Source organism: Narcine bancroftii, chromosome 12 (genome assembly GCF_036971445.1).
Source record: "Narcine bancroftii isolate sNarBan1 chromosome 12, sNarBan1.hap1, whole genome shotgun sequence".
NCBI classification, from domain to species: domain Eukaryota; kingdom Metazoa; phylum Chordata; class Chondrichthyes; order Torpediniformes; family Narcinidae; genus Narcine; species Narcine bancroftii.
The window spans coordinates 28,640,672-28,655,222 of NC_091480.1; the positions used below are offsets into that span (position 1 = coordinate 28,640,672).

Consider the following 14,551-nt stretch of genomic DNA (forward strand, 5'->3'; position numbering starts at 1 on the left):
AAATTAAAGTGATAGGTATGGAAAAGTATGAATTGGCATGCTGGCAATGCCAAAGCGGAAAACCACAATCACCTCCTTCTGAGTGTCTTTTATGAAAACTTTCCCAATGAATTGGGCTAAATCTTGCAGGATCTAGCCAGTCACATTAACTCAGTGCCCGAGCAAACCTTCATGCCTGCACACATTCATGTTAACCTGGTATTGATGAGCACACAGAACTCAGTGGGTCTCTGAATCCTGCAGGTCGCTGGCAAGGGTGAGTGGGTAGGCTTTAGACAGAGCAAGCTTCAGAGCTCACCCTGGAACTTTGACAGAAGGCAAGGAACTGAATAATTTTTATATTAAAAATGATGTAAATAATTTGTAAAATATATTCTAAAATGCTTTGAAATCACTTAGAAGTCATTAATGTATTTAATAGCAAAGTACAGTATAATCCCCATTATCCGGAATTCAAGCAACTGACAAAAAAAAACCAGAAAATAAATAGTAAAAAGTACGGAAGTTTAAAAATGGTCCCCCTAGTGGTTAGTTCACCAATCACATAACATACAATCTCAAGCAACCGGCAAATACACTTCTCTGGCATCCACCCATCCCCATAGGTCCCAGATACAGTAAATCAGACAAATATTATGCTGAGGTATCCACAGCAGAAGAGACCTGTGTTGGACTTCATGGAGTCCAGCAGCAGACTGTAATGACAGGTGTCACTCATTGACCTCCAGTCTAACAGCAGCTCAACACAACTCTAGCAGTTAGCTCAGTGCTGATGGGTGTGTAGCTACAGTCCCGTTTGGAACATCTGGCCATTGCTGGTGATTTAATCTATTTGTTTCACACAAGATTTTAAGAGGCCTCACTCTATCAATTGCTGCCACGCCTAAAGTAAATTTCAAAGTTTGTCCCAAAATGTGTTTCTGCATCTTCGCCAATATAAAAGCAGTAACAGGACAAATCACCTTTCCCTACTTCACACCTATAAATCCGAGCAGGAGATATTGGAGAAGGAATGAAGCTGTAGGAAGCCTACTAGCTGATAACAACAAGGAGTTCACAGATTGAAGCAGTCGCCTTCCTGATGAGGATATCTTGGTATAACACAATGCAATGACTTTTCACATAGGGCTATTTGCCCTAGTCACCTTAATGCTCCACATGATTGTGCATCACCTCATCAGTACTGTACCTGGATACTTTTGGTGTAGATAATCTACATCTGTGATAAAACTGTTGTAAGGCAGTAGGAATCCAACTCCAGCCAGAAGCATTGCAAAGTAGATCCCATGATAGCTATCCTTAGGTAGTGACTCAACATCTGCATTGTAAAGAAAGCAATAAAAAAACAATTAAAAACAATGCAAGTTCTATTCTTAAAACATTTGACTCAAATGGTTATATGGTTATAAGATGATGGGGACATGTTGTCTGTTTTCCAAGCTGTGCATGGGGTGAAAGACTATAGATTTGGGCTTGTAATTCTCTGCATGGTGACTGGAAAACCTTCAGCACTCCCTCAGACTGATTTGGACTGGCAGAAATTTGGTAGTCAGTCCTTGGCATTCCATGGAATTATATCAGCCATCTCAACTCAGATCAAAGATCTCCCAGGTCTGCATGGCTCAGCAACACTATCCATGGTATCCCCAGTCAATGGACTGGTCAATCCACTGTACGGCATGGCATCCTGACCCAAGGTGGTTCATGCATGATCGTGCTGGGCAAATCTACCATTGGTTTCTGTTTGCACTGGAAAGGTGTGTGTGAGGGGACAATTTGCAGATTATAAATGTGAATAAATATTTCCTCTTACAGTGAAACCTAGGATTTATCACCAAGCTATCGGAAGTAACATTCAAGCAGAAAGCAAAGGCAGGCTGAATAAATACTTTCTGGGAGGTGCTACAATTGCAGTGAAAGGTACTGTGCAGATGCCAGGTTGCTGAAGGTGTTGGGACATAGCCCTGAATGCTCTCTCAATCTAAGTAAATAGACAGAAAACAATATCAACATGACATCCATGCTATTGTTTTGGAATTCAACACTCCAGCTAATGAATTCACTTGAAGACATAAGGCTAAACTACACTTACAGTAAGGACCTCAACGCAGGTTTATTTAAAAGGAATTCACAAATACATTGACAATTTTTTTTTCCTGTTGCTATGATTCAAGTATTAATTACTTTTTAGAGTTAGTTCAAGTTGTGAAAGAGTGCAAGAGCTTGGCAAATTTAGAGATAGAGGACCGTAAAAGGCCCTTCTGGCCCACGAGCCCACGCCTCCAATTACACCCATGTGGCCAATTAACCTACTAACTCTGTAAGTCTTTGGAACATGGAAGAAAACTGGAGGAAACCTACTTGGACATGGGGAGAGCATCCAAACTTCAAACAGACAGCGGCTGATTCCAAACCGGGTCATTGGCACTGCAATGGCATTGCGCTAACCACTACACTAACCATGCCCCAAATGCTGAAGAACTTTTTTGTCGACTTGAGTTTTTTTTTTTACATAAGCTGGTTCCTCACCCACATGCTTATTTATAAGTATTAAAATACCCTTTTAAAATACCCTTTTGCGTGTTGGAAGAATAAACCGAGGCTGTGCAAAACAGTAGTGTACTGGAAAAGGAACAGGAGGAGGAGTAAAGGGGGTAATGCACAAAGTCAAATCTGCCTCGGGCATCTGAGGCATAATTCCTTTGTTTTCTAAAAGTACATCCATGGAATTTATAATTGGTATATATGCGTGTAATAGTTGATACCATGCAAAAGACAATCCCCCTATTTTTGGCCCCAAGATCAGATATTTTCCATATAATCGCATGTAAAAGTTGACCCTTTCCCCTATTTTTGGTCCTGGCTATCTGCCCATTGGAGCTCCTGACAATCCAGATCACTGTCCCTCACTCAGGCCTTGGCCGCACGCCCCCTCAAAGCACCCAACTACCAAATCATGGACTTTCACCTAGACCCCATTCGCCCACATATCCAAACTCCCAATACCTTAGCTGCCCCATCCCATCTCAGTTTCTAGTTTCCTCCAAAATTGCCACTTTGCTTCAGAGATGGCCTTCCGCAGGTTGCACCTGGTCTTCTTGTAAATATCTTGATTCCCGGCTTTAAATGCTCTTGTTCTCGCCCTCAGCAAGTTGAAAATTCTCTAATTCATCCAGGACTTCTGGTTGGGGAACACCTGGTATTTGCACATGGGTACACACTCGTCCACGCAGGTCTTGATGAAGTTGGTGATACTGTTGCATATTCAAGTTTACAGACGAGTCCTCGTCCAGTCCACCAATTCAAAGCAGTCCTGCAGATACTCCCTCGACCAAACTTTCACCATCTTCACCAGTGGTGCTGTGGTCTTCAGTCTCTGGTTTTACGCCGGGAGCAGAAGTATAGCCAGGCGATCAGACTTGCTGAAGTGCAGTCGTGGTATGGCACGGTATGGATTTTTCCTGGTGATGAAACAGTGGTCAAGTGGGTTGGTTCCTCTGGTCTCTCATGTGACGTGTTGGTAGAAGTTTGTCAGAGATTTCTTCAGGTTAGCCTAATTGAAGTCTCCCACAATGATTGGGAAAGCATCCGGTTGTGCTGACTCATGGCTGTTTATCCTTCTAGTGCCAGCCTGACGTTAGCCTAAGGCAGAACGTACACTGCAACCAGGATGATGGCGGTGAACTCTCTCGGCAGGTAGAATGGGCAGCACTTGAATGCCAGTTGTTCCAGGTCGGGGGAGTAAGACTGAACATGACCGTCACCTCTGTGCACCACGATGAATTGATAATGACATGAACGCCACCTCCCCATCATGGCACATAGCATAAAACAGCATCCCTATTTATCAGTCTCCTGGCTGTCATTTGCAAACAGGCCGCTCCTGGGTATTGCTGTACCATTGGTAGACCACATACTTTCAGAGAAAGAGGTTGCAGATGGCTGTAGAGGCCACCTCTCAGAAGCCCATGCTTTCAGAGACTTGGGACAACTGGCTGCTGGTTAATCCCAAGCAATCGAAGGAGGAAGATTGACTATCTGTAGAAGGCTATGTGTTCACACTCTGTGGAGCTCCATTTTAATTTTACCCCTGACTGAAATGTCAACCAATGAACAAGTCATCAAGTTCTGCACTCATCTTCATTAGACCAGTCTGCAGAAAGTTGATGCACTCATTACATTAAAATGAAGTTGATTATCTGAAGATCACAAGTTCATTTTCGGGTCCAAATTTAATTCCATTGTCAGAGGAATGTATACAATGTGTTTGTATACAATGTAGTACCCACCTTATACTAATGTGAATAAAAACTAGCTCAATACATGAGTCATTATGTATTTTGCACTAGAATACAGTAAAACCCCTGGTATCTGGATTTCCAGCAACCTCTAGACCCCAACAAGGAAATCAAGGAAAATAAAGAGCTAAAAAATATGCAAGTTTAAAATTGGCATACCTTGCTGTTGGTTCACCAACCCATGCAATGACACAATCTTAAGCCTTCATAAATCATAGTATAGAGTATAGGAGCTGGGAAGTGATGCTGTGGCTGTTTAAGGCATTGGTGAGGACAGGTTTGGAGTATTGTGTTCAGTTCTGGTCTCCAAATTATAGAAAGGATATAGATAAGGTGGGGAGGGTGCAGAGAAGATTTACAAGGATGTTGCCTGGCTTACAGCATCTGGAGTATGGAGAAAGCTTAAGGAGACTGGGACTTTATTCATTGGAATGTAGATGGCTGAGAGGGGATTTGATAGAGGTATTTAAAATTGCGAAGGGAATAGATAGACTAGATGTAAATAGACTCTTTCCCCCGAGGGCAGGGGAGGTTGAAACAAGAGGGCATGAGTTAAGGGTAAGGGGGAAAAACTTTAGGAGGAATGTTAGAGGATGCTTTTTCACTCAGAGAGTGGTGACAGAATGGAATGATCTTCCAGAAGAGAAAGTTGCGGCAGGGTCCCTTCCGTCATTTAAGAGAAGGTTGGATGTGAACATGGATATGAGGGGGTTGGAGGGTTATGGGCAGAGAGTGGGAGGGAGGAACCAATGGAGTTGTTCAAATGAACCGGCGCAGACTCGAAGGGTCGACATGGTCTGTTTCCGTGCTGTAAACTGTTATATGGTTATATAACCGTAAAATAAACTAATCCGGCATCCTCTAATCCCCATAAGTGCCAGATACCAGGGGTTTTACTGCATATAAATATAGGAATGCTCCCTACTATAAATGTAAAATAATACCAGGCAAGTTAGTGATCTTTGATTTTGAGATCAACATTTTATCCCAAGCCTAATAGGATAATGCACAGTTATTGACAGACTGCTGAGAAAGCGCTCAGACAATTCACTGTTGAAAAACCGGGGCTTCTGTCCATCAAATAGACAGTTAACTGAAGCATTGGCCTTCCTCGTAACAGCAGTGAATCAAGTCAATAATTCAGAAAGGTCAGCAAGAAGCAAAGAGGAGAATGCGCTGAATTGAACGATCACAGGGGAGCTGCAGAGCTCCATTCTGAGGGTGCTCTTTAGATAAAGTATAAAAGATTAATAGAAGGAGCATTTCATTAATACCTGGACCCATTCTGGCCACCATCTGGTCGGAAGGGGGAAAATATGCTTCAGATGTCACTCTAGGCCTTGAAATGTCTGTGGCTTTGTAGCTAAAAGCACCACGCAGTGCAGCAGGAACCACGCAGCTAAGAAGGTCCCAGGAATGATCCTCAACTGTTTTTTTTTCAGGCTCAATAGAATAAAAGAAACAAATGGTGACCTCTATAGGCAAGAATAATTGAACAAAAAATTGGGCTCAGCTGTGGCACAACTTATCTTGATAGAAGACCTGCATAAATGTAATATGTCGACAGCACTGATTTTGAAAAAAGGCAGGACAGCAGTCAAAATCCATTTAAATCATATTCTTGAAAAGCCTTCCCGCAGTCTTTCAGTGACCCTAATAATATTGGAGGAGGTTACAATGGAACACACTATACAGGGAAGACATAGAGAAATAAAGATTGAAGTGCATGGACTTGGAAATTCATTCCCACTTAAAAATGCACAAGGTAGCTCTGTACAGAGAAGTGGGCCTATTTTGTCCAGTGCTATTGGGCCAGCAAATAACACAATTAATGATCCATTTGTGCAGCTCTCTGCAGTAGCAATACATAATTTTATGAGTTTCCTATTAACTGCAAACTAGTTCAATGTCCCCTCATTGCCAGGGATCAGGGCGATCCCATTAGAAACAGTGGAAAATCCTTCAGTAAACTCTTGTGAGACTGACTGGATGTCTCATGGGAGCATGCACTGTCCCTCTCTGACTCTCGAGTTGAAACTGAAACACCTAGAATTTCACCCCATCAAAAAGTGTGAAGCCTTCACTTGTGTAACGATCAGAGGTCTTGTCCATTGTTGAATCCATGGATTCTGCAGTGACAATGAAGGTAATCACTGCTCCTTTCACTGATTTTTTTTGTTTGGGATCTGGTTTTCTGTGCTTGGCCTTTTGACAAGTATTCGCAGTATTTCTGACACTGCTGTTGTATGCACAGTGCCTTATTAAACTACCTGCATCCTGTGAACACATTCAGTGGTTGACTTTCAATTTAAATTGCGTAGGGTTTAGAAAATCTGCTCCACAATCACATTTCTGGACGACAGATTTCTTAAACCCAAGCCGTTCATTCAAACCAGTAATGTTCTAACCCAAGGGAAGGAGAATGTTGTCACATAAAATGCAAAGCAGCTAAATTGGCTAGCCCCTGAAAACCCATGACACGCAGATAAGTGGTAAACTTTGGTTTACCAAAGTTGCCATCCTGAAAATTCATATTCATTAACAGCTGTAGATGGTAGATTGTCAATCTTATGGGCAGCTTGCTAAGCCATTTTTAGAGCAGGAAACATTCACAAAGAGCACAAATAAAAAGGTAAGTTTCCCACCCTGAAGGACACAAATGAACCAGAAGGTGTTTATGACAAACCATAACTGTTGCCAGTTTTTGACACCAAAATATGAACTCCCAGTTACTGTGGTGGGATTTGATCCTATCCTTTCAGATCAATAGTGAAGCCCCTTTGGACACCAATCCCATCACTCAATGGCACAAGGAAAGAGGAAGTATCATTTTCAGTGGTCGCACTGGAGGTGTCCAAGGAAGAGAGAGGCGTTCAATTCACAGGGACCTGAAAGCTCTTAGAAAGCAATAGTAGCTCTGGTTGTTATTGCCAGAGGTCAAGTCCCATATATGTGAACACAGTCAATGACAAGCGTAGTTCAGGCCCGAACGTGCCTCTTCAAAGGGTATGCCCAGCAACTGCACCACTAGCCTCAGACGTTGATCCACCAGTCCCCTACTTTCTGGTAAGAATTTCATTCAGTCATGCACCCTCCCACACATAACATCCACAGCTTAGTTTGCAACCATGATGGTCACGGACACAACTGCCCCTCCTTGAGAGGACAAGGTAATGTACAACTGGGGATTGCAACAGCAATCCAAGGTGGAGTAAAACATGCCCAAGTCAGTGGTCACCCTCCAAGGAGGGGTTATTTCTGTGGCCATGACCTTGACAAAGATGATGGTCTCCTCGTGTTCAGCCCTTCTCTTCCCACTTCCTCCCCATTCTGGCAATTATTTCTGATTGAATTGGCCAATGGGGCAGGCTCCTGAAAACACCACACCCCCTCACTGTCAAACGAATCTTCCCTCCAACAAACCCACCACAGAGCCTTTCTCCTGTCAGGCAGGCAGAACTTGCAACCAAATCTGGACTGGGATGAGCAATGGGACTGGAGCACAGGGTGCAGAGCTTCGATTACTGGACCAGCAGCTAGCCTCAAATCCATGCCAGCCCCTGGAGAATTTAAATTCAAATCATTAAATAAATGCGTATCTCTTTAAAATCTCATTTCTTTGTCATGAAATCCATCTGGTTCACTGATATTCTGCATGGAAGGAAATCTGACACCCTCACCCAAACCAGACCAATGGCAAAATTCAAAAGCTATTAGGAATGGATAACAAACGTGTGAAACATGAAAGTCCACAGACGCTGTTATTGCCATTAAAATGTGCAGAAAAACTGGAGGAACTCAGCCGGCCTCACAGTGTCCATAGGAAGTAAAGATACATTACCAACCCTTCAGGCCTGAGCCCTTCTTCAAGGAATGCCCTCCCAAGCCAAGACAGGCAAATTGGAGGAACAACACTTCATCTTCTGTCTGGGCCCCCTCCAACCAGATGGCATTAACATTGGTTTCCATGAACTCTCCCCTCCCACACTTCTTCCCTCATTCCTCTCTCTCTCTTCCCTTTTTCCTCTATCTCCTTTCACAGAGCCAAATCAAACACCTCTCCCCTTATCAAATCTAATTAACACCTTTTGTTGGTCTGGACTCCTTCCTGGCCAGTCTTTATTCTTACACCTTCCTGTTCTTTGCTTATTCCTTGAAGAAGGGCTCCTCCTATGGATGTTGTGAGACCAGCTGAATTCCTCCAGCATTTATGTGTGTGTTTTATAACAAACGTTGACTTGATCAGCAGATTTCATTTGCAGTCACAGAAGTCCATTTCATTGTTTCTCACCAAGGTTCAGAAGGTGGAGAATTGTTTAATAACTGTGTGAGGGGGTTTAGAGGACAGAATGGGTCATATTCAGCTGATTAAGGTTAAAAGAGGCAGACATTAGAATAGTAAGTTTTTGTTTGACTGTACTGGCATTGAAAAAAAACATACTTCCATGCCAAATGTCATCAAAATGTGCTTTGGCTGGGAACGCACTCACAACCTCACCAATACCGCACCTGCCAGAAATGCATAGGCTTGCTTTGGTATTATTTTTGGTACAAGTCACACCCAAATAACACACGCTGCAGAAGCAGACCTGGCACCTGATATCTTATTGAAGAGAGTGATCCAAAAACTGTTCAGCTTGGGGAAATGCCACAGAAGTGTGATAAAAGCCATTGGTTCTCTTGTTTATTTGGTGATGCTCGTGACTGGATGGTCCTAACATATCAGATAGAGCTGTATATGGAAAATAGTAAGGTGCTTTTACATAGTTAGAAAGAAGGATCTATTTGCTGCCTGCAATACCCCAGAGATGTGCACAGGCTTAGTGAAACCCTAATTAAATCTATGCACATGAGTGATTAGACACAAGGTTAATCTGTTTGCATGGATATTAAAGATGAATGTTTTACCATTAATTATCATATTTCTGTCTCTAGCCTTTCAAATCTGCTTCAAGTTGAATTAACAAATTTGGTAGCTGAAGTCACAATGACAGAAACCTGGGTACTTCACATCCGAGAGTAGCTGAACTCAATCAAAAACTCTTTAATGACTCTGTACTGAATTTAGAACTACTGAATATTTACAGTTTGTTTACATTTCTTATTTTATTTACATTTCTCTCTGCATTTTTTTGGATACAGTTTGCAATATCAAAATTCTGTCTGGTTGCAGGACAAAAGGATCTCAGGATTGAATCTGATGTCAAGTATGTGCTCTGACAGTAAATTTGAACTTTGAAGTCAGGGTGCAGTCAAGGAAGGGCGATCAAAGAAGTAGGCTTTGACAGAGCTCCTGTAGGTGGGGGCAGAGAGGTGAAAAGATGCAGAATTTAGGGAAGAGATGGATCAAGATGGAAGTAGCTAAAAGATCTTTGCCCTTGTTGTTCAACAAGCCAAGGATGGAGTTCAGGAGATTAAACCTTTAGGCGATTGTGGATGGATAAAATGGTTATGGGGAATAAGCTGGGATGGGATGAATTGGGGGCAGGTTTGTCTTCATGTATTTTTAGGGGATTGTTTGAGAGGATATCCACCCCAATAATCTCCATTTGATGACTGGATATTTGCCATTGGTCACCAGCATTTCATACTTCAAGAATATTGGCTACCATTTGTACTCCCTTTCTGAAGGTTTGGTTTAAGGTCAACGGAGCCCAATATCTGAATGAGAATCTGGTATGTCGAGCACTGATGATGAAAGAGAGATTGCCATCCTCATACTATTGAGGCTTACACCTGAAAAAAAAAACTCTGCCTACAAGAAGCTCTCTTGGGGCTGGTGACGGTGGAGTGAACAAGGAGCAATGCCCCTACTTGCTGCCGTGCCCTCCTGTAGTGTGGATTGTGGAGGGTCATGTGGCCTCTCTGTCTGGAAACTGGTGGGAGTATGGATTGTGAGGATAACGTGGCTTCTCTGTCTAGGATCTGGTGGGAATGTGGATTGCAGAGAGTCATGTAACCTCTCTGGCCGGAGCCTAGTCAGAATTCACCTCACCTGCCAGTCAAAGGTTAGATCTGCCCACAAGTGAGGCTGATGCATGTTTGGTCCTCGTAGGTCACGTGGACAGGTCTTGAATTGAAAAAGCCGAACATGTGTAACCCCTGCTTTCTCTCTCTGTCTGCTGCTGCTGTTTGGAGACCATCACTGAAACTCCAGGCTGCAAGCAGCTCTGGAGGGCCGATTGCAATGGGCCCATCCTGGATCTCAAGCCGTGGCCAATGCTGGAGACCAGGTTCATTTGATATACTTGTTAGTTGTAATTAATTTATTGTTTGTTAGTGTGCTGTGCCTCCTAGAGATAGAGTTGATGGTACGGTGTGTTTATCCCTCACAATCCCAATCAGGAGTTGAGAATGTTTAGCAGGGATTTATTCACACCCGATGTGTAGTTATTTGTGTTTTATTACTGTGTAGGTGTTCATTAGTTGTGACTATTGCTGAAGCCCAGGCAGTGAGGCATGGGCAGTTCTGGAGGGCTGACTTAATGGGTCCATCCCAGATCCCAAGCAGCAGCGACACTGGAGAAGAAGTTCTTGTGTATGTATTCATTAGTTACACATTAAACTGTGCCTGTGGGTGGTGGGTGCTGAAAAAGTTAAACCCTCGTTTCTGGGTAAACTGTGCCTGTGGGTGATGGGTGCTGAAAAGGTTAAACCCTCATTTCTCAGTACACCATGCCTGTGGGTGGTGGGTACTGAAGAAGTTAAATCTTCATTTCTCAGTTTACCGTGCCTGTCTGCTGTGTACATGCCTGTCTGTATGAGTGTATGTCCTTTTGTGAATTGAAATCTCTTGGTGCCTGCCACATTGACCACCGCCAGTGGGCTGATAACGCCTCAAACCGTGCATCTTGGCGCCTCACAGTTTGGCGGGCAGCAGCCTCCTTTGAAGAAGACCGCAGAGCCCACCTCACTGACAAAAGGCAAAGGAGGAAAAACCCAACACCCAACCCCAACCAACCAATTTTCCCTTGCAACCGCTGCAATCGTGTCTGCCTGTCCCGCATCGGACTGGTCAGCCACAAACGAGCCTGCAGCTGACGTGGACTTTTTACCCCCTCCATAAATCTTCGTCCGCGAAGCCAAGCCAAAGAAAGAAAAGAAAGAAGAAATAAACCTACTGTTTGTTGATAACATGTGTCTAGCCTTGATTCACTTTGAACACAACACCTCCCTCCCTTCTCCACCTATTACCTCCTGCCTTTGTGACCATGCTCCTTTCCCCCATGCCTCCTTCCCCCACCCACCTTACCTTTAAATCCAGGCACCAGCTGACATTTTTCCATACCTTGATGAAGGACTCAAGCCAGAAACTATGGTTATGTGTCTTTAACTTTGCTACGCAAAGGACATTGTTTAACCTGCTGAGTTTCTCCAGCATAGTGTTTTTACAAGAACCAATGCCTGATGGACTGAAGTGGGGAAGATAAAAGAATTAAAATGTACTCATATACACACACACAACATGCACTTAAATAGGTATCACCTGGTTCATTGACTATGGACATCCCGCCACCTTGACTTTGCCTCTGCTTGATCTGAACCTCCTCTTCTTCCAGTGGATATCCATCAAAGCTGAAGTTCATCACCACATTCTCATCTGGTGTCTGTGTTGGAGTCCCAGTCCTGAAATTCTCTGTGCCCAGGGTTTCCATACTTGATCTCCTTCACCAGAAACACAAAGCTTTCTAATTTCAAAACAAAATGAAACAGTTTCTCAGTCATATGTTCAACATACTTATTTAAATCAACTGCTGCTTTTCTTGTATTAAAAATAAATGTTTGGGGAAGCCTGCATAGGGTTAGCAGGATCCAAGCAAGTCACTGAAAGCATTCTTGTATCTCAGCATTCAAGGCTTTTAGTCTTTTCTGAATTTTAGATCCAAAAGCTAATTGATATCAGCTGCCAGTAAACTGAACCCTCTTAAATTGAAGATTGAACTTGCAATTAGATAAAATACTCAGATGTAATTGAAAATCACCATTAATCAAAAAAACTGCAGCTGGTTTTAAAAATGGAGCAAAATTGTCAAGGTCTGCATGTGTTCAGTAGGTAGCACCAGTAGAGAGGTATCAGAGAAAGGGTTGAGGCAGTGGGACCGGGTAGGACAGAAATAAAGATTCTTCCACATATTCCACAGAAAGACAGGTGTGGCTTGGCCCACACGAATGTCCAGAGCAACACTTGAATCTGAAGAAAGCCAGTGAAGTTGAGGAAAAGCTGATTCAAGTGACAAGATCAGCCAGATGACATTGTCTTAAGGTGCAAGGGAACCAATTCGAGCTCTGTTTAAGCAATTAGCCTGCATTATTGGAAAGGTGCATCCCATCATGGTATTTTTGAATGTTTTACCAGGGGATCGATGGGCATTGTTGCACGATCAATTAACCAAAAGACTGAAGTAACAGGAACTGATGGTTTTTATTAGATCCCTTGTGTTGTTGGTTCACACTGTCCTGGGCTCAAACTGGGGGCAGGGTTGTGGCATGACAGCCTTTATGGTGGATAAAGGGGAGGAGTCATAAGCTGGCCAGTGAGAGCAGGGTCAAACATACAAGGTCATGTTATTTACATACAACAGTGGTTTCACCACAGGCACAGACTTTGGGAATTGGCTCTTTGCCCCTTAATTTAACAAACCAAGAGGAACCTGTTTCATGTGACATGGGTCATTCCACTCCACTCCACTGAAGGAGAGGTAGAAATTGTAACATAAAATGATGTTTATTGTTCAGATAATCCGTGTTGTATCTTGTGTCCAAATAATTGAGAAAACGCACCTCACTTTCCATTAATCACTAACTATCCTTCTCTTAAATGCAATAGGAATTTCCTTGGGCATTGCTTGGTAGTGGCTGCAGCTCAGCTTGGAGCAATCACACTTTAACTTCATCATATGGCAGTTCACGATTGTCAGCACCTAATCCAGGCCGCATGTTCAACACAAAACCGAGGGAATACTACACTGACAGCAGCTCCATTTCTCTGATAAGACTTTAAATTGAGTCCCCATTCATCTCTCAGGTGGTAAATACAAGATCCTACAGTACGAAGGGAAAGAGGTCTTAATCAATATTCATGCCTCAAGCACCAAATTTTTTTAAAATTTAGAGATATAGCATGATGAGCCTGTGCCAGCCAAATACACACACATATGACCAACTAACCTACTAGCCCTGTCTTTGGAAGGTGGAAGGAAACTGGAGGTCTGGAGAACTAAGAGGAATCCCACACAGAGAGGGGCAGAATGCCCAAACTCCTCACAGTAAATGGCGAATTCCAACCTGGGCCGCTGATGCTGTAATAGCGTTGTACACACTCATACATTAACTGTGCCGTCAGAAAATTGCTTCTCAATTTTAATCCGATACTTGTCAATGGAGTTTGCAGTCCGTAAATTAGCTGCAATGGTTTCTACATTAAAGTTAGCAACACATCAGAAAGTTGTCCAGTGCCCACAGTAGGCCAAGTGTACATGAAAGATAGCACTGCATAAGCACATATGCAGCAAATTATACACAGGTCAAAAGGCAAATAGAGAAAGGTTTTGAATAGCAGCATTTCCAATTTACACTTTCGTTAAAACCTGTCTCCCTTTGAAACAGGCTATCATTAATCACTTTGATCTTGTTCATATGACGAAGAGAAGCATTTTGTCACATTATGTGCAGTTTTTAATTTACATGTTTGGATATAGCAAAATGTGGAGCACATTGCTTTGATCAGAGGGCGAAATGGTGATATGCGGAAAATCCATTAGCTGTTCTTCATTGGGTTGTGAAAGGAGGAACTTTAATAGATTTCCTTCTACTGGCAGGAAGGCCAGTAATTAGAGGAAAAAGATTAAATAACATCTCCAACAACAACTTTACATTTCTATTCCTAGTTCACCCTACACAGACCACACTTCAATCACCCTTTTGGGTCCACTTGAGCTCCACACAGGTGTGCGTGATCTCTGCACTACCATATTCCTTTCAGGACCCTGTCATCTCACCTCAACTTCACCACACTAGGCGTGCTGGTCCCTTAACCTGCCCGCCCTCACACTGCTGGGTCCACATCAGTACCTCGTTAAAGCCAGCAACATCCTGCCACCAATAACTGGTTTAATTTCCTCATTGTTCCTAATTCACCCCACACAACACTCCCATTGCTTTTGAATTCCTGAGTACACTCTGATAAACCCTCACTGGTTTATTTTGTCTCCTTATCAGTTCTGACATAGACTCCCCAACTTGAAACAATGTTT

At 43.0% G+C, this 14,551-nt stretch overlaps 1 protein-coding gene across 2 annotated transcripts in view; it reads right to left on the bottom strand.

Annotated features, from left to right (window-relative positions):
- The window catches only part of LOC138747595 (equilibrative nucleoside transporter 4-like), a 46,862-nt gene extending 34,882 nt beyond the window's left edge, over window positions 1-11,980 (bottom strand). For both annotated transcript variants that reach the window (XM_069906964.1, XM_069906963.1), the window contains exons 1-2: window positions 11,785-11,980; window positions 1,190-1,318 (exon numbers count right to left, since the gene is read on the bottom strand). In XM_069906964.1, coding sequence (XP_069763065.1) covers window positions 1,190-1,318; window positions 11,785-11,953 — 298 coding nt within the window. In that variant the 5' untranslated portion in view covers window positions 11,954-11,980. The remainder of the gene's footprint in view (window positions 1-1,189; window positions 1,319-11,784) is intronic.
- Between the last annotated feature and the right edge of the window lie 2,571 nt (window positions 11,981-14,551).